This window comes from Cyprinodon variegatus, unplaced genomic scaffold (assembly GCF_000732505.1).
Source record: "Cyprinodon variegatus isolate N-32 unplaced genomic scaffold, C_variegatus-1.0 Scaffold30, whole genome shotgun sequence".
Taxonomy (NCBI): domain Eukaryota; kingdom Metazoa; phylum Chordata; class Actinopteri; order Cyprinodontiformes; family Cyprinodontidae; genus Cyprinodon; species Cyprinodon variegatus.
The window spans coordinates 1,306,060-1,327,395 of record NW_015150483.1 but is presented as its reverse complement, the minus strand read 5'-3'; the positions used below and the strand labels follow the sequence as shown (position 1 = coordinate 1,327,395).

The 21,336-nt window shown below is 38.2% G+C and overlaps 1 protein-coding gene across 1 annotated transcript in view; it reads right to left on the bottom strand.

Annotated features, from left to right (window-relative positions):
- Positions 1-20,922, bottom strand: part of LOC107100834 (insulin receptor-like) — an 86,488-nt gene extending 65,566 nt beyond the window's left edge. The window contains exon 1 of the mRNA XM_015399488.1: positions 19,823-20,922. Within this exon, the coding sequence (XP_015254974.1) occupies positions 19,823-19,916 (94 nt within the window). The 5' untranslated portion in view covers positions 19,917-20,922. The remainder of the gene's footprint in view (positions 1-19,822) is intronic.
- Positions 20,923-21,336: the final 414 nt, after the last annotated feature.

Below are 21,336 nucleotides of genomic sequence, written 5' to 3'. Positions count from 1 at the left end.
GAGGCAACAGACAGCTCGGTCAAAACGTAAAATGGAGTCTAGTTGTTGACTGACAGGTGCAAAAAAAAAAAAGAGGGGGGGGGGGTTAAGGAGGCAAGATAAAGGGGGGAAGGGGTAGGAACCCTGCGTCTTTTCAAATAATGAGGCATCTCCTCCCTCTGCTCTTTAGTCTGTCAGCTAGAACACAGGAGAAACGGCAGGAGAGGAGGGGAAAGCTTGGGTCAGTGAGGAGGCATGGGGGTGTGGGGCTGGGGCAAAAAAAAAAAAAAAAAAAAAAAAAAAAAAAAAAAAAAGAGTAGAATGATGAAGGGGGCAGGGGGAGAAAGTGTAACTTAAGCCCATGAGGAACGTAGAGTGACGTAACAGACCTTCAGAGCGGTTGGTGATCACATGCATGAATGGAGAGTCGCCGTGGACCTAAGGGACATGACATGCAACAGTCTGAGAGGGTGAAGGGCAGAAAAACAGAGGGAAAACGGATCTGAACCCACAACCTGCACCAGAACATGTCAAGACATCCGTAAGGGAAACAAACAGCAGAAATAAAGGACTGCAGCCGGCTGCTTAAGCACTTACTGTAAAAATAACCTCCATCATATTTTTATATTTACTTGAATGGAAAACAGAGGACAGCGAGTGTGATCCCTGCAGCCCACCCTGTCACTTTAGACCACCCGGAAGCAGACAGCTCGATGTTCTCACGGGATGTACAGGATCTCCTAATTACAATAACAACCCAATCAGCCACTAATGAGCCCGGGTGGGTGGCTGGGCTGGCTGGAACTTACTGCACCCCACTGTAGACCTTTTGAAAAGTGGGCCATCGGCCCGCCTGCTCTGTCTGTTTGACACTTAATTTGGCATCAGGAATGAGAAAGAGGAGGAGGAAGAGTACAGGGGTTTGAAATGAGCAGAAAAAAAGGCTCCACTATGAAAACTTCAGTGATACAGTAAATGCAATACAATTACTGGACTCTCCATACAGTTCCACTCAGCAACACTCTCTCCGACGATCCCTCTGACCAGCACTCCACCCACAAGATTTTGATTTTGCAGTAAAAAATTATATTTAAAAAAAAAGATAAATACTGGTATCCTTTTCAAATATTTCTCGGCTCATGTTCTGTTTAAAACGTGTTTAAAAAGATCTAACCAGAACAGGAAAGAACAAACTCCTCCTATCCTTTGCTTTTACAGCTTTCATATAGTGCAAAAGTTGAATATCCACTGTCCACTTATGTCGTAGGGTGTGATAGTGAAAAATAATCAGCTTTGATTACATTTTAAAATGATTTAAAGATATAGATAACATCTGAAATTCAATAAAGATAATTGATCATGTAGATTAGCTTATCCCAAAGGCTGAATTAATGCTCAGCCCAAAAGAAATCAGTAAAATACCAAATATAATACTTTAATCAGGTATAATTCTACATTTAAACTACAGTCACATTCAAATTGTTGGTTTATTAGAGGTTTACTAATTATTTACAATTATAATGGAAGCGGGAGGCAGTGTGTGCAAACTAGCCAAGCATAAATTTACCAGAAAAGACACAGCAACATTTTTGCTAGTTTTTTTTTTTTTTTGACTGGTTGGAAACTGTGAAATCCAATCTTTTTTCCCATGAGTGAACATAACATTTGCACCAGGTGCTGCTGAAAATACTCTGTGCCATTCATTCAGGCTGATAGAGAGAGCAGTTTTCTCAGCAGAAAACAGGAAGACTCAACATCTTGCAGGAAAGTGGCTCTGTGTTTTTCCTTTAAGGCTCTAAAGCAGCCCTTTAAAAATGTTTGCATCCTTTTTCGCCTTCAGCCCTCTGAACAAAACCTAAACCAGATTGAAAGAAGGTGAAGACAAATAGAGTCATGTACTTTAACTGTGGCATTATGAACTTAAAACCTCCATTGAGCATTCCTCCTCAAAATGAATGGGTGAATTTCCCAGCATGAAAAAAGCGACAAAAAAAGCCACAACTGTTGCAAGTGAGGTCATCCCCTCATCAGCTGACCCATCTCCTCTGTTCTGGGAGCATTCACAGCTGCAACCTCAGTCATAGTAAAGCTACAGTTTCAGACAGATCCCTCTCTTATTTTTAGAACTGTATTCCCTGCAGAGAATTTAATATGCATTGACTAATGATAGCTGGCTGGCAGAGAAGAAGTATATTAGTTTGGGAAGGAGCAGGAGAGCGCGCCCTTTACGGCGCATAGAGCAGCTCGACTCCGTTGCACATTAGCTCAGCGTGAAATCAAACCTGTCCTGCCTTGGACCAGGTGGTGGCTAACTATGGACTGTGAGAAGTTCGCTCTCTCCCTTACAGCCACCTCCTCTCCCGATGAGGTGATCTGCCGATTATAGATTTGTCAACAGTTTGGTTGCTGAACCAACTCAGATAGGGAGGATGTGTAGCTGCGGTGCCAGGCAGACTTCTGCAGGAAAAATGCATTTGTTAATATGAATGTGGAAAGTTCTGAGAAGTGAAACCAGCCTGCTTGTTCGCCCGCTGCCAATCTTTGGTTTCTGTAGCGAGGAAGAAAAAAGAAAAACGACACTAAGAGGCTGCATGAGAGGCATTTTTAGTAACAAGTGCCAGCATGTACCTTCCAAAACAAAGAAAGATGAGGACATGAGCCAGGAAAAGACACAGAAAGGGGGGGTTCTGAATTTGTATGAGCTCGCAGCAGACTGGTAGTTGAAAATTATGGAAATGTTCTAAGAAGTTTTGGTTTCAAAATTTCTCAAAAATTTCCATCAAACTGCTCCTATGCTTTAAACCCCCTCTGCTCCATGCAGGGAGATTCCTCTAAGCTCTGCATAACTCAGCCCCTTCACCACCTGCTGCCGCTCAGTGTTAAGTCACCTGGCTACTTTTCCACACTTTTCTAGCTATAAACAATATAAGGAGACAAGCGCTGAGTCGACTGTGGTGAAGACATCAGATTGTGGAGGAGACGAGCACGTTGGTCTTAGCACCTGTTTCTCCATTGCCTCAGCCTCCCATTGAGGAGCATGGCAAACGAAGATGGCCTGGCCTATTTATATACAACACCGGGTCCAGTTACAGGTGTGGCAAAGAGCCAGCGGGCGGCAGATTGGAGCAGCTAGGAAAGAGCAGCACGCAAACCCCGTGTGTGCCCATCAGGTGGCTCACCGAGTAAGAAAAGGAACCTAAATCAGATCAATCTGGCAACTTTGGCTCGCCTCCCTCCTCTTACCTTCTGGCATTGGTGGGGGGAGGGGGGTGATGCAGACACGAGGGCAATGAGATGAAATATAAACAGGAGTAAAAGATATGAAGGGGAAGTCAAAAGATCTTGTATCAGTGCTGCTCGTTTATAAAAACAATGACGCACCCGAACACTTGTTTCAACAAAACGAGCTCGACCTTGGACCCGAGACCTTAAGGTGCTTGTGTGTGTGTAGGGAGGGGGGCGCATTTGGATAAACGACAGGTGTGTAAGGAAGTGAGAAAAGAGAAACCAAAAGAAACTCCAGTTTTTTTGCGCTATTATCCTCCATGTTGGGCTCAGTGGTTTTCAACTTGTGGGTAGAGATGGAGAGAAAAATACGAATTAGGAGACCATAAAATAAGAACACTGTTCTGTACGGGCCACAAGTGGAAAGCATATTGTACCAATGTACTTCTCCATTCCTAAAGAAGCCTATTCAATATTTAAATGTAATCTTTAAGGTCCTTTATTCATGGAACATTTTCTGAAAACCCAGTTTGATCTCTGTTTATCTTGACAACTTTTTCCCCCCTTTACTCTGAACATCAGAATAACAAGTTAAAATGGGTTTAGTGAAAGGCATTGTGGAGGATGGAGTTGATGCCATGATCAGCAGATACTGATTTAAAGAAGAACCAAAAGAAAAGAACACTTTCTTTAAGGTCAGCTGGAGAAACATGACTTCTATCATGTAACATAAATAAAAAGCTCTTGTAAATTCAAGCACCGCCTTGGAAAACCAGGTGGTACTCAAGAGTTGGTGGGAGGCTGGAAAACAGCAGCAGGTAATCGACAGCAGGCCCAGTAGCTCTTCAGATAAGAAGCAAGCAGACCCAACCACAGACACAATGTGAGTAATCCAAAAGGCATCCGAAGTTCCTTTTAATCTTTCGACGGCAGTGAATGGAGCGCGGTGCGGTGAGCGGAGGCCTGTGAGTAAAGAGGCTGGGACTACGTTACCCCACTTGACTCGCCGCCACACAGCAGCAGCTGCAGGGACTGGCTCCCACCAACGCTCTGACCCACAAACCAGAGCTACACACAAGTCTGGAGGAGCTACGCCTGCTCTGCTAAACCTGCTTCTTCCCGTCCGTCCGTCCTTCCTTCCTCTCTGCCTGTTTGTCTGCTTCTGGAGTTAAAATAAAAACCCTCTGAGCTATACCAAAAGGGTAACCTAATATGTCCGGACTTCTTTTCCCACTAAGGAGGCTTTTTTTTGTTCCATTGTGTGAGTGAGATCATTTCATGCATGACAAATCCTATAGGTTTTATTAAATATTGCTGCTAAAAGAAGCCAGAATTAACAGACGGAGAGACAGAAATGAGTAAATTCAAGCTTGCATTTGTCTGCATGTATATCCTGCAGGAACAACTCCATATGTGTGTGGAAAACATTAAAACTATTGGGAGATGTGGAGGGATGGAAAATTTAGGAAGAAAAAAAGAAGAGTGAGAAGAAAAAAATTAGGCCGAATTTCGAAGGAGAAAGTTAAGAAAGACGGAGTAAACAGCATGACGGAAGCTGAGGGGATGGAGAGCAGAGGGTCAGGTCGGTTTAATGGCCCGTTTGTCTGCACCGTCAGACCACCAGTTTTCACTGGCTGCTGCCGGAAAACTACATACACCAGCTCTGCCTCTCTCCCTCCCTTTACCTTTTCCACTGCTCAGGCCTGTGTGTAGGATTTCAACAGGCCATTTACCAACCCACAGGCATGTCGGTAATCTGCATCCTTTACGTACAAACCATGCATATCAACAAGAAGCATCAGTGGAGCTTTAAACTACATACAAACATGTTATAAAATACATATAAAGTAAGACACTGGAAAATACCCAAAGGCTTGGACAGATGACCGACACTGTGTTAACATGTAAACATGCACCCACCAGCGGCCAATAAACTCCCCAAGTGTTGCATCTGACAGACGGGTCCCTGGGGTGGAGGGCCTTCTGCCACAGTGCTATTGTAAAACGACTTTCATTTATTATGCTGCCATTTAACAGCAAGGCATGATTCAATCTGGGATCCATTTAACTATAATAGAATTAAGAACACTTGATGAAGGCTTATAAACTGGCTGCAGGAGCCTTGGCTCAATGTCCTCTTCACAATGACTCCCCATCATGCCCCTTTACTTCATGTTGTGTATTCAATTGTCTGCTTTCCTCTTTTTCACTTAACAAGTGTGCCACATAATTGTTGAACACATGTGACACCATATATTGATCTATTAAACTAGAGAGTGCATTGTAGTAATGATCCCCTATGGGGTTCCTTACAGTAGCAACAAAGGTTCCACACCCTCAGACCAATACTTTGGTGAAGTACGTTTTGATTCAGGCTTTCTAGCTACACACTACCTCATCTGATCAAGCTTTAGCCGAAGCCACAGTTTGTAGAGATCCCAAAGGATCATATAGGTTGCATCTTAAATGTATCAGTCAGGAGGAGGGTGTTAAATCCCTGAAGCATTCAAAGTAATTTAAACAAAAGGGTGTTCTGCACGAACAATGTGCACCTTAAAGGAGGAAACATGCCCCGGTAAAACAAGGTGGAGTCAGTGTCATGCTCTGGGGCAATGCTGTGCCAGTTTACCTTTATAAAGGTTTGGTTTTCTTTATTGAAACTGAATTAGGTTATTGTGCAGTGTGGTATCTGGACTAAGGCTCTGTGTGAATGACCCGATTCTTATCTTTTCAACTAAAAAACAAAATTTAGATTTCACTCACTTCCGTATATGGTACTAAATTACACATAAGATTAAATTTGTTGTTTTTTTTATTGCTGTTGACGATTCTCTGTCATCCAGGTCATATTCATTCCAAAAAAAGTAAAACAAAAGCAAACAAAAAAAACAATTGACTTTGTTTTCGAAGTTTGAAGATGTTTCGTTTCCCATCCAGGAGGTTTTTTCAATTCAAAATGTCTGGATTAGCATTGATTTCCAAGCTTTATAGAGTAGCCCAACAAAGCCTTGTTATGGTTTAGAAAACATGCAAATTGAACCTAAAGAACAGGTCCACCCCTTAGTAATGGGGATTTGAGGTTGATGTTGGCCTGCAATACCAGATACTGGTCTATGCTTCTGAAAAGGGGCTGTTGTTAGGGTCATTGTTGGCCTGGCTGACCAGGCGAGATGTTTTAGTCCCCTGCATAGCGCTGGGGGTTGAGATGATAGCAGGAAGGAATCAACTCTAATGCTGCGTTGTAGGTTTTTGAGAGCTGGAACCTGAGACCACCCCCGCCGTTTAAGGCTGTTGTTTCTCCCTTAACATAAATGGCTTCCTTCACAGTCCTTCCAAACTACCTGTCTTCTTTGTCCAAAATGTGAATATTCTAATACTCAAAAGAATGTCCTTGGTCCTTAAGGTGTAGATGGACAGCCAAGTCTCGTCTGGAGGAGGTAGACCTTCTATGTAGAGCCATGCGTTGTTTTTTTTCCATTTGCTTTAAAGAACATTACATTGGTATCCCTTTTTTAAACAGTGGACGGCTACATTCTCCCTCTGCAAGTGAGGGTATGGGATAAATGTCACATCAAGACTGAAACAAGTTGGAGCCAACCCTCCCTTAGCGTTTGTCCAAAATTCTTTGACACAATTCACATGATCCCTATCACTCTAACAAGCTCTGACCTTCCTGTCTGCATTATTCTTACATTCCCTCACTGAGACTTTGGTCTTTGCTAATCATTTTCAAAACGCAACCATTGCAGCTGTTTAGCAGAAGAGGCCACAGCTTCTGCCGAATGTTATCAGTTTTACAGCCAGATTCAGGAGTAACAAACTATACTGTTCCTGCATGCTGACATGCTTTTAAACAGCACCACCTTGTAGTGCTCAGAGAGATTCATTTAGAGGATTGTAAGTAGTTTTTCACACTTAACGAATCAGCAAAAGCATTTTAGTTAAAACTACATTGGCTTCCATGTAACATTTATAAAGAGTCCAACTGTCCTTATGTGATTTGAATTGATTTACATGCTTTCCTAATAAATAATACAATAAACAACCCCTCCTATTTGCTCTATGCAGTTTACAGACTTGTTATTCACTTGTGCCTAAACACATTTGTTAAAGTCTTGTTGAACTGAAAAACTTTGAGGAACCCTTATCGGTAAATTTAGCTTATTCAGCAATAGTCCAACAAGATTGTAGAGAAAGCATTTGTGTACATTTGCTCCAACACCATTATGCTTTGGTCTAAACCATCCTACATTTAAAATAATATGGCAAAAATTGTAATTTCAAAACAAAAGAAAAAAACAACTAAATGGAAACACTGCAGGTTTGAAAAAAACACAAACACTTTTGATAGAAAGTTTTTACACTTCCATCAATCAGGTGGTTCTTTTCATCATATAGAAATTCTTATATTTTGCAAAACTGCAATGGAAACAATTTTTTTGCAACTGGACCTTACTGCCTTATAAAGTTGAAGGAGGATGACCTCCAACAAGACGAAGCCCAGAATGTGTATAAAGTAAGTATAGAAATTTTCATGTAATCAACAGGAAGACTTCAGATTGGTTTGCAGGGCTCATACTAATTGGCTAAAGGTCCAATATGGCTCCAGTTGGTAAAATTGACTTTTCTAATCAAGCAACAAGAAGAAAATTCATTTCAGATTAGGATTTGTTTATAGCAAATGTCGATCTCACACTAAAAACTAGGAGTCGCCTAATAGGGGATGTTAGCCTACTGTCAGCACAGCTCCTGTCACCATAGTAATCTGTCTCCGGCTGGTCTACCAGGACAACAACAGAGCCCTGTCAAACATAATCAGAGACGGCCATGTGACCAGGGGCTGTTGTTCAGGATGTGCAGGTGGATGTGTTCAGCATCACTTAGGCCCAACTCGAGGGGATGGGCTCAATAAGACAGGATGAAAAAAAAAAAAAACACAGACAGGAGAGGGAGAGGGGTGGGGAGTGGAATGGAAAACGTTTAACAGGTTTGAACGAAGGAGGTTTTCCCACACCATAAAGGCCAGATTAGCAGGTGTGCACCGGTGTGTGTGTGTGTGTGTGTGTGTGTAAGGACGAGTCTGCGTCTGCAGAATTCGCGCATCTGCTGTGTGAAAGGAAAACATAGCAGCCGATGGCGCTGAACTCGTTTACCCCTGAACGCAACAGCACAGGGAGGGAGAAGGATACACAAAGAGATGGAGCTCCAGCTTAGAAGGGACAGAAAAACAAGAAAACACTTGAGGCGTGGACCCAGGAGGGATGCAGGGAGTAACAGGCTGTTGAGGAACAACAACTAAAATCAGTAAAATTTTGCTTCGTATATAAAAAGATGTTTTTATTTAAAAACACCAATAAATGACAATGTTACTACTGGTGCTAAATAAAGGGTTGTGGTACCTTTTGGTAGCTGAAAACGGCACACACCCTGAAAGCTCACTTGTGAATAGTTAAGACTGGCCTATGTAGAGATGGATGCAGTAAGGGTTTTTCTTTTGGTAATACCACCATGCACCAAGCTACAATATTTAGCATTTTACTGTAGAGGCAGCAAAGTGTCTCTAAGCCACATACCGGGAAATATTTACAATATTTTACTGAAAGAGTTTTAATTTCGCACCTTAATTGAAACGTCAAAGAAGAAACATTGATTTCTGAGCATAGTTCAAAATAGATCTAAGTAGCAATATTCACATTTCTTCTCTCCCGAATAGCTATATTTTATAAAAACAAATATTCTTGTTTAAACAAGAAAATTCATACAAAACAGATGTAAAACAAATATATACATTTCTAATTAATTTTTAAAGGAACACAGCTCATGTTTCCCTGTTTTGTAGGGAATTTTCCCTCATTAGCAATAACTAAGGAATTAATTCAGTTCAAATACTGTTGCAAACAAAAAATATTTTTACAATTTGAATTGGAAATAAAATTAGTAACCTTGGGATTTTATTATATTTAGTTTCTTACTCTTTTTTTTCAAATGTATTTATTTTATTTCAAATATCCCTTTATCTGAAACTAAAAAAACTGAAAAAAAAAACTGAATGTTGAAAAACTGTAAATCATATCAAAGTCTCTGCATCAAACTGATCACATTAATGCATTTTTTTTTTGCACCATGTTTTTTACTCCCAATGTTTACAATTTGATCACTTCTGTACTTTAAGAAATGGAAATGTCATGAGACATTATTACCTTTGTAGATGAAGCCGAGGATATGATCTGAAAAAATGCGTTTTGAAAACAATATAATTTGTAAAACTCATTCTAAAAAGACACTAAATAGAAAGTTTTCAAAATTAATGTGATGTGATCACTAATGCTTTTGGACAGCCAAAAAGTAATGTAATAAATAAACATACTATAGAGTAAGTAGCTTTAACATTTGTCTATCTAATACATAAAATACAAAATATTTCAGTAAACCATAAAAAGCCTAATTAACTTCCTACATGTCACATTAATTTAAAAAGCATTCAAATCAATAATAATAATTTCTGTTTAAAGACATAAATTAATTCAAAAATTAAAATAATAACTTCACTTTATATGTCCAAGTAAAAAAACCTTAGAGTGAAGTGATGATTGCACTGTTACTTTTTGGTCAGACTGAAATGTTTAGTAACCTCTGCTATGGAGGGGGTTAAATAGAGGAAAGTGAATCCCCAACTTTAACATTTGGTCACACTCGTTAAAAAATTTAAAGCAACATAGTCGTTAGTGGAAATGGTCTACCTTTTTATTTTAACCATTAAAGTAAATTATCATCTTAAAAGTTTTTTTAACAGCCCACTCTTTCCATCCTCATTAGAAGTATGACTGTTTGTGTGCAGGTAATCAGCTGCAGAGAGCCTCAGTAGGCGCTCTGTCAAATGGTCACTTCTCAGTCATATGACTGTCCCTGAAATAAATGTTACCCGTCCGGTTTAGTCCGACGGCCTCTCGAGCCCACCATACACCACACATGCACTCGGTGCCCTCTCACCCTCCAACACATGACACCGATACAAAGAAGGCATCTGTCCTTTGCACAGAGCTTCGCACACGAGCTGGTATGTTAAAAATGTGGAAATCCTCTCAAATTTAACCCAGCAGGGAGAAGCAGTAAGATAAACATTGTTGATTTTTATTTTTGTGTGTAATGTATAAATTCCTACAGAAAAAAAAAACATATTTTCTTTAAATGACAAAGTGTTATACCTTCTTTGATTGAACAAAGGGTTTTATTTTAGGACTACACCTCATACTGTATGCACATGTGTTTAGGAGGCCGTGAGCAGTGAGGAAAAACGACCCTGAAACAGAGTTAAGGATCAGTTTCAGACAAAGACAGACACGCTGACTTCTTAAAGAAAGAGCCTCAAATTCCTGAAAGGTTTTACAAGCACTGACCACCAGGGTCTGACAGCAAAATCTCATACAGGACAAGTATTTTCACTAATTTGGAAAAGGATGACAAACAAATTTCTCATGTGAAACCGTCTCCTCTCTAAAGACAAGCCAAAGTTTTTGTTGTTAGTTGAGATTTTAAAAGATAAAATGCTCAAGTACCGTAGGCTAGACTTTATGGGCAAATTTCCTAATGTTTGGTTTAATCAAGGATCCTGGAATAAAAAAAAAAGAATGAAATACAGAAAGAACGGTAGCGAAGTGAGTGCAAGGAAGGATGAAGTAGGAAGGATGGAACAGGACACATGGAGGAAAAGGAGGAATAAGATAGGTGAGGGAGGTTAGGGAAAACAAAGGGTGAAAAAGAAGGATGGTGGGAAACATGAGAATGAAATAAACCAGGAAGGAAGGGCAGAATTATTTAATCATTCCCAAACAAGGAAAGATTTAAGGAAGAAAATAAAAATAAAAAACTCTGGGAATACCCATATTTTTACATCCTTGTCAGATCTAGAAAACACTTAGATCAAATCCCTGACTTTATCAGAATGTCTAGAAGTTATTCTAAAATGAATAATATAAAATAATAATAATAATAATAATAATAATGTTGATTCTGTCGGTTTGCACTGATTTATCTATACAGCACAAAGGTCCATCCCCATATGGATATTACAAGTCAGATGGAAGACAATAACCAACCCCTATAGTCTCCCTGCATTGATGGGTGACCTCTGATTGAAGCCCATTTTGCGAATAACTCAAATAATCTCTCTCTATTGCTGTTCTTTTAATTTAAGCATTTTTTCAGAGGCTGGGAAGCCTCCTGCAGCTTGAAACCATGGACTCATTTTTATTACACTGGCAATCATTTGAAGTTTAACTTTAGATGCAAATATCATTAATCCAAAGCAAAGAAATAAAAAAGTTTAGAATCTGATTTGCCAAGCCTTTCCAAACAAATTGGTAAATAAAGATGACTTTGTTTAATATTCAACTGAGTGTATCATTTTCTTATTCTATTTCTCAAAACTTACGAATCAATCTATATTTTACCAGTGAGTGTTTTTCTACATTAAATGAAAGAAATAAACACACATTACAGACAATAAAGGGTTTTTCAGGTAAATATAGTAAAACTATGAAGCTGTGGTCTCTGACTGAAAGGTTAGACTGATCTGATGGTAAAACCATCAGCAATGTCCACATGAGTCAGGTCATTTCCAAAGAAGAGTACGCAATCAAAAACAACCTAAACCTATATTATTGAGAGCAAAATCTCATATAAAGAATACCTTAGGAAGGAAAACAGTCCTTTTACTGACGCCTATGTTATTAACGATACCAATTGTTTCAATAAGCCAGACGAGAACTGTTAAATCAGATTGCTGCAGCATGGTGTAACAGCACCGCCTGCGTATTCTGTGCCTCCTCCTTTGGACCACATTACTGTGCTGTGAGCAAAGTTTTAGATAAACAGTTGCAGTCCTCAATCAAACAAGGGCAATCAAAGGAGGCACCATCGGAAGAAAATTAAATAATTGTCACAACAAATGCAGAACATTGAGGCTACCTCAGAGGTGAGAGCAGTGGTTCTGTGTACAGTTTTAATAGTTTTCATAAGAAAACAAAAGCTGCATCGGACCCCTAAGTTTCAAAAACATCACCATTACCCTCCAGGTAAGGCTGGCACTAACAATTATTTAGCAAATCGCCAAATCTGTTGATTATTTTTTCGATTAATCAATTAATAAAGTTTAATTAAAGAAGACTTTGGCTGTCCGACTTGAAAGGCAAAATTAGACCAAGTGGAATAGATTTTCCATATGAGGAAATTCTGAATAGTGCATATTGATAGACGGAAAATATTTCTTTATCTTAAATGCAAAATGTTTTTTATATATATATATATATATATATATATATATATATATATATATATATATATATAATTTTGGTAGAATTACTGCTCTAAGTGGGTCCCCTTGTCAGCTAAAAGAATAATTTACAATCTCTATACTCCAGTTAATCAATTATTAAATTAGCTGACGATTATTTCAATAATCGATTAATCCAATTAATCTAACTATTTCAGCCCTATCTCCAAATAAGCTCTTTAAATAATAAGTATTTTAAACAATGTAGGACTGGAAAAATTCTATTCAATTAATCAATTCATGAAAAGCAGACTCTAAGAAATGCCACTAGCTAAAAGATGAAGAAACTTGGAGCAGAAATGAACCCAAATAAATGATCAACTATTTCAATTTGCAACTGAAAATATTCCTTGTCTATAAATATGCTCCATCCAGAACCTCAGCATTAGCTTACCTTTTAATTTTGTATTAAAAAAATATATAAATAGTTTGTTATTTTTTAATAGGGATGCACTGATCACTTCTGATACTTGAAGATACTGTTTGCTTTAATGTCATCATTACTACTGTTGATTTTTTTTAAAGAGGCCATCATAAATTTCTCTGTAGAAGTAAGTATATGCACGAATGTACACATGTATCCCAAAAGGCAACTTGAGCCTAGAACAAGGTCAGGAAAGGAAGTCATAAAAACAGAACAAATTCCATCCTAAAAACACGTATGCAGCTGCAGGGGTTCGAAATGACTGTAACTTAATAAATCAATGTCAAAAGCCCATAAGAGGGTAAGCCTTTCTAATGTTCAAGAGATTTTTAACCCAACCTACTGTATTGTTGAGCAATACATTTTCTATAAGTTAAAAACTTGGATGGTTGGTTTCTTTTTAGAATGGGTGATAAAAAAAAAATCTTTAAAAACATTTTATTATCGAGGAATGATAAGCTAAGAGCATCACTTTGATCATCGATCAATAGATTAAACAAATATTAATAGCTAAAGCTCTAAAACAAGGTTTTTCTCCCTTAAATCTAATCATTTGTTCTTATTAAAATGAATTTCATTGAACATTAATGGTAGTAAAACAAGCTTTAGTAATATTCTAAATATAAAGTTAACTTTCCCCCCTTAGTCGTACAGTAGAAGATATAGTTTGTAAGGTTTAACTCAGACTGTTATACAGCTAATGGAAACATTGGTCTAATATTTTCTGTGATTTTCTGTGTTTGAAGACGTTTCGCTTCTCATCAAAGAAGCTTTTTCAATTCAAATCAATCTAAAATTCAAAATTTTGGCCTACTATATAAAGGTTCGAACTCAACTCTAACTGACATTTTGAATTGAAAAAGCTTCCTGGATGGGAAGCGGAATGTCTTTAAACTTGGAAACAAAGACCAGCGGATTGTTTTTTAACTTTTTTGGAATGGTTGGTCAATTCAACTGAGGGAATGATGTTAACAATACAGAAAGAACTGCCAGTATATAAAAAGATCCCATATGAAATCAACCTCAATTTTTTTAAACATTTTATTAAGCTTATAGCTTCTTTTAGGCAACTTTCCTTAACCCTTTATAGGGCACTCAGTGAAATCCTTTAAAAATCAACATTTCAAGCCAGTAGTGTTATTGGAATCCAGGACAAGACCTTAATACCTTTGTAACATTAAAAAAATATGGATATTTTGATGGCAAAAATTAATGTAAATGTAATAACAGGAAACGCCAACCTGCCCGAATATTTTAAGAAAAATAACAAAAGTGCTTCTATAAGAAATTTATTTTTGGTCCAACATAACCTTAGAGGCATTAATGCTGATACTGGCACTTACATTGTTTAGTGTACAAACCTAAATATAATTGTTACCTAGGCTTATTAACTTTTTAACTTTACTTTTTAACTTTTTAGATTTTTTTTCTTGGCTTTTTTTGTTTCCAAATTAATTTGCAGTAGGTAATATATAATTCAAGGGCTCATCTAATTGGTTGAATACCAAAATAAGATGTACAGCCATGTAGCAGTATCTATGCTGAATGGCTGGATATAGATCTTGTGCTTCTAGACCTCACTGAGGGACGGGGTGGTATTCATTTGTAAGGGGTATGCAAGTGATCTAAAATGGTAACTTGCCCTATAAAGGGTTAATTATTTCTAAATAAGGCTTAATAAAAGGCAAAATAAAGTTGCTGTAGCTGTAGATCCTGATCACCTTTATGTTTATTTTTCTTATTATAAAACCATTTAGAAGTAAGCAAATATTGATTAAACTAGACCTCAGAACTAAATTAAAATAATACCACTTCCTTATATCAATAGGCTCTCTGAATGATTGCAGGGAAGTGCGTCACTATTGTGTAACCAATCATCTACATGTAAAATTCAGCTTAAAACGTATCTTATAACAAACAACAGAAGACTGTGTTGCAAGAAGCAGGTCAGCAGTTGTAACAGCTAGAGTTACGATTTTTCCACCTACTTCACAAACAGTATAAATCATTTTCAATAAACCTGTTAAATAAAATGTGATTTAAAATGATATATTTCTAACTTATGCTTCTTTTTAATTGTTCAATTATGTCATCAGAGAGGACTTACTTATTTTCTCTCACACACATACATTTTGGTTTAATCTAAAACCTTTTAAATCTAAATCTGCATGGAGTAGAAATGATCTAAGGTTTAAAAGTAACACTTTACCTCACTAGTCACAAATTCAGTTAACTGTGAGATGAATTCAAATGGGCCAATGTTAGAAATTAAGCAACAGAAAACTGATATTTTATATATTTTAATCCAGAACGACAAAGATAATTTAAACATGATGCTTTAAAGTAACAGTTCAATTTGAACTTAAACTAGAACTGAATCAAATAATTTATTTATTACAAAATATGTTTCCAAATCACAGGGGCAATTAATGTTTGCTCCAATGAACGTCCTTCATTTATAGATTAGCTTTTTTAGCTGCACTTTATGTTCACCAAGTACTGAAGCTGAAAGAGGGCAGGCCTTTTCTCTTGAATAAAAATATTCAGATCAGTAATGAAAACAGTGCATTCCTTTTCTTTAATTAGACTTTAAATACAAGCGTACATTTCTATAAGGAATATTTGCTGATTTTGGTTATTGCAGAAACAAAATCAAAACAAAATTGCAATTGCTGGCTGATACCATACTTTTATTTTTCTGTTTTCTTTATAAATTATTAGACATCTGTCCAAATTAAATATGCCAGGCCTTTACTGACCTCCCATTTTTGCCCCTATACATAAAAGGATCAAAATTTAATGAGCTGATTTTACGGAGAATCTCATTTTGAATCTTAAAAGAAAACAGCATAACTAGTAGATAAACCTTTCAATTAAAGAAAGCAAACATTCCTGACCCTGACTGGTGTTTAAAGATGTAAAACAGTGAATTCTGAGCTTTTGAAGCATTTCCTGAACAATAGACATTCCTTTTTCTGTGTCATACCCACCAATCACTGACTAGAGCCAATCAATGGAGGCTCAGCCAGTTACAAGCTCTGGTTGATTAGCTGTTACATCGCTACATTATTTTTTTTCCTTTCTAAGCATTTCACTTTAACCAGGGTTCATAATTCACACAGTTTTTCAGCACAAATATTTATGTTCTGCTCTGATTCTATGATATTTCTTGCAACTTTTACAGATTTTGTCCTGTGAAAAGCATTTAACTGGAGAACAAAAGGAGGCATTTCTATTTTACTTTTTACCATCAAAACACTAGGATCTGGTTCTAGACTTTCACAGCTATCACAAGTTCAAGAGTAATCCGCTTTTACATCCTTTTAAATAAATGAATGGGTTCGGGGCAGTGCAAGCTACTCTGCTTCACATCATGTTATCGTTTACCTCAGTTACTGTCATTCTCTTCTAAAACCATTTATCTCTTTGATGAAATGGATTTATGAAGGCTTAAATAGTGCCCACATGGGACGCAATAGATGCCAATACTAAATAAGAGCCCACTTTTGAAACTAAATGCAGTATACATGTAGTTCTCATGGCTGGCCACCTCATTTGGACCTGCACAAAACTTACACTGTGCAGAAGTGGGCCAGTCAGAAGCTGAGAGATGAGATCCTGCAGAAAGCACACAGAGAGGGCAGGGTGCACAGCCCTGCTTACACACACACACACACATACACACCTACATGGTGGGCCACTTCAAAGGCATTCCACAACATGCACAGCATTGTCGGAAAATGCCAATGAGCACTTCAGTGAAGAGTGCCTGTGAATCCAAACAGACAAACGGAGGTCGGCTCTGATACTCCTGGTCTTTAGATTTGCACCATTTCTCCTGAATAAAGAATGCCTGCTCTGGACATTTTTATTCACAGTATCAGCAGGGAAGATTCGTCGACCAGAATGCCTTAAATGTACTAACAAAAGCATATACAGTGGTGAGGGAGAGCTGAACTTATAGGCTTGAAAGGACTAAGAACAGAGAAGACACCAAGTTGCACAACATGTTTTTCAGAAGTTAGACAAACAGATAACTTAGCAGTTGCTTCAGAAAACTAGTCACTGATAAGTGCGACTTTGATAGCCGTTCACACCGACCAAGAAGCTGTTCTAGAAGTGCACTCAGAACTTTACAACCGCTGTCCAGCATATCAAATCGCCCCTGTGTGTGGATTCAGAATGAAATACTTTATGCACTTTTCTTGTCGTCTCCACCCCCTTTCTCTGGTGCATACATCTTGAGACCCAAATATGGGCACTTCCACGGTACTCGTCAACAGCCAATGAGACATAACCCACTCCCTGAGAGACGCAGAGCAGGAAGAAAAAAAAACTGAAAAAAGGGGAAAAAAAAAAAAGGCTGTCTCACAAGACCCCCCTTCAAGGGCCTCTTCTGCCTGCACACATGACCCATGAAAAGTAAGTCATATCACTTCCTCTCAACCAGCCCACTAAGTCACTCTACTAATACAACCACCCCCTTCCATACCTATACTAAAGAGGCAATCAGCTTATAATGAGTGGCTTCTTCAAGGCTATTTGTCATGTAGGATCATTGCAAACTACCTGCTCGCCTGCTCTGGAACGAGCTCCTGTTCTGAGAAGCTGCAAATCTCCCAAGGAGACAGGATGTAGGGCAAAGGTTAAACCCTTGACAAACAAGGAAAATGTTTGATATTAATCTCAGAACAGCCGCTGGAGCTGAAGACGTTTTTGTTTGAAATTTACACATAAAACTGAGAAAGCAAAACATTTGCATGTGATCGAATGATTTACGTATGGAGTAGAGAAAAAAGAAGAAGCAGCAGCAGTTTTTCCAGGTTGTACCGGCTCTAATTTTCCAGACTTCTGCGTCGGATCTCAGCAGTGTACAACAAATGCTTAAAGGAAAACAAACAAACAAAAAAAAAAGTGTACAAATGATCCCTCTACTGATGCTCCTAAAACAAGGTCATTAAACGATCTGAAATGGGTATTATCTACTGCTCAATCAATCTCTTTGACAACAGTTAAAAGAGCTGCTTCATTTACGCTCTGTTAGCTAATTTCAGTAAAACATCAGCTCATTAATATAAAATAAAAAAACATAATAGGCTACAAACATCCCCCAGAGAGGAAGATGCCCTTCATTCACACTGACAGAGTAAAATTCCCCATCTATAAAGAGATTCTTAGTGTCAGTGGATAACTTGTTTACATCCAAGCTGCAGCAAAGCTGCATGTGTACATTTATGGAAAGGTCAGTTGTCATAAAAAACAGCAGTGCATGTATAACAGAACTACTCATAATCAAAACATAGCATCTTAGCAATCGAAAAACAGTGAATTCCTTTATCTACTGCTTAAATTTCAGAAAGGTAAAGCTAATGTTGGATTACTATGATCTAAAACAATGCGATATTATGGTATTAACAGCATCTGTTGACCTGAAATCCTCTCTCTTCACTTTTATCATCACTCTCATAAGCTAAAGCATCTTGGTTAGTTCAAGTTAAAAAAAAAAAAAAAGGTGTGACTAAAGAGGAAAGAAGCCCAACAGAATAAAAAGGAAATTAAACTTTGTTCCAGATTTTAACAATGTTGCATCATCTCCGTTGTACGAGCAACTTTCTGATCTATTCTGTGGACAATTTAACTTCTATTACCGGTAAGTGTGTTAGATAGTCTTACCATACAGTATGGTAGGACTATCTAAATATCTTGTCATATTTAGGACTTTTTGGGGCTCTGAAATGCACAAAAACAACCTGTTTCCACACCAAAATAATATATATGAAGCATGAAAACTTAAATGAAATCCATTTATAAAGAATCAAATGAAGAAATGTTTATATTTTGATGTCTTTTTAGCAGATCTTACAAATGTTGTATTTGTAAATGTAAGCTATAGTTGGTCTAGTCCTGCATACAGATCGAATGATGTCTGAAAGGGGTCTGCGTTTACCCTTATTGCTAAATGTTATTCGCTTTAACATAATCTCCGTTTACCTGTTCAGTTTATTTCGACTGGAAGAATTATGAACATTTTGGAGTATTCTAACCAGATTAGGGTGAAAACAAGGAGGCCTTCCCACTCCAATTAAAGTGGATACAAACCCTACTTATTAAGGAGGATTGTCACTCTGAAAAAAAACATTTTAACCCTACTTTGACGGGGGTTTTTTTTGGTAAAAATTATATTAAATATAGTCAATTAAGCATGATGTATGTAATTTCTCATCAGTAACAAACCAATTTGCTAAATTGTTATGATTTTAAATCAAAATATGCCAAAGAGATTAGCTTCTTTCAAATTATAACAACTCTTAAGATTTTAACTTTTGACTAGTAACTGTTTGATTTTGGGGTCAGTCAGCCTTTACTTTTAAGCTGAGCTGTTAGGAATGAATTATGTGGCAAAATGTTCTGCCATAGTCGGGTCGCCATGAGAGGCCTCTGGTCACAGGGCTGCTAATCAATCCTGCTGTTCCCAGTTTGTGCCGCAGACCACCACGGTCCAGCAGCAGCGGCTAATAATCCCACCCTGGGATCGAAGATACGAGCCCAGGCCGCCGAAAAACATCCGGACCGGACCTGCTCGGAGGGCAGAGGGAGCATAAACAGTCCTCCACAACACAGAGATGATCAATTATTGTTATGCAGCAGCCGAAATTAGCGAGCTGCAACAATCAAGAGACATGGGAGGGTCTGTGCATGCGCGAGACTGTTTACGAGGGTCTCGTGACAAGAAAAGGAAAAACAAAAATATATTAATACTATTTGGGTTAATTTATTTCTAAATAATCAAACTGCTTGGTTTCTTTCAGACGTAAGAATAAAAACAAACAAGCATTAAAATGATAAAATAAAAAAATACTTACTTTCACCGTTTATGAGCCCACACTTGCATATAATACAGGTACAGAGGATAAAAAACAGCGTTTGTGCTCGCAGCTTTGGCGTCAACCACCTCATCTTGACTGAAGTAGTTCTCCCTCTGAAGGTTCCAGGAACTCCAGTCCTCAGGGGGGAAAATGTGTGTCCGGGATATCAGAGCTAGAAATGAGTTTTCTTATACAGCCAAGTTTTTTTTTCTTTTCTTTTTCTAGACCCGGTTTAAAAAAAATAAAAATAAAATAAATTGTGCAACGAAGCCACTAAATAACGTGATCTTGGGTTCTGGCAGCACATGTGCGAGTGAAAATCATTTTCCATAAGTGAAGGCGACAGTCCCCGTTCATCTGATTGCTGTTGATAATCCAATAAATGTGGAAGAAATGTGGAATTATAATCCCTTTAGTTCGGAGGTCCCTTCAGTAAGGCCCGCTGTCATGCATTTATCGGGGGGGATTGTTTTCCTGTTAAAGTTTAAAAAGTCGAGTACTCCTCAGGATCGGTGCTTCTGCGTTTTAAGACCGATGGAGGTACATCCCAGGAAACTCTTAGCAGGAAAAAAAAACGTGCAGTTTTCCTCCTTGTCTCCTAAACACTGCGACCTTCCTCTGAACTCCTTCACCCTCGCGCCGCAAACGGATCAACACCCATAAAAAAAATAAATAAATAAAAAAAGAGCCAACGGGAGAAAACCGAGCGGGCGAGGCTCTGGCTTCTTTATCAGACAACCAAGCTCCTCAGCAAACCGTTTATTTCTTCTTCTTCTTCTTTATTTCTTCTTCTTCTTCTTTGGTTAACGTTGGCTGATGGGAGTTCAGGAGAGCTAGCGTTAGCTGGCTAATCCAAAACAAACGAGGTTGGTTTCAGCGTCGGCGATACAGTTGGAGATCCTTTCTTTTAAGACAAAAAAAAATAAAACAAGCGAAAAAACACATTAAGTTAGAGTTTCGTTTCAGAGAGTCCACGCGAGGAGGGAGCGAAAACGAGTAAAAAGAGTGAAAAAAGATGGGGACAAGTGGTTTAAAAAAAAAAAAACTTGCATTCCCGTCGCATCTAGAGCTCGCTCTCTCCCTCAGGTTCCCGTCTCTCTTTCTGCGAGCCTCTCTCCACCAGTAAACAAGTCCTGCCAGTCACCTCAGCTGGGCCACGCACGGTCTGCGGGAAAACACGGAGCGCCTAGTCCGCCTCCATAGTCCTCGGGCTGGGGCTGGATCCGGAGAACACCGGAGCGACTGTCTGTCCGCCACCACCGAGGAGCTCTGGCTGCCATTAGAACAACACCGGGCATAAATGTTCCTTTCAGTAAAATCTTAATGCATATTTAAAATCCCTCTAACTATTAAAAGCAATTAGAAAAAAATAAACTTTTAATAGATCTATTAATGCTTATCTAGACAGTTTATAAAGAATAAACTGTCATATAAAATAATTTAATTAAGTATCTAAAGCACCCACTACTACTAATTATAATGATAATAACAATGTATTATTATTATTATTA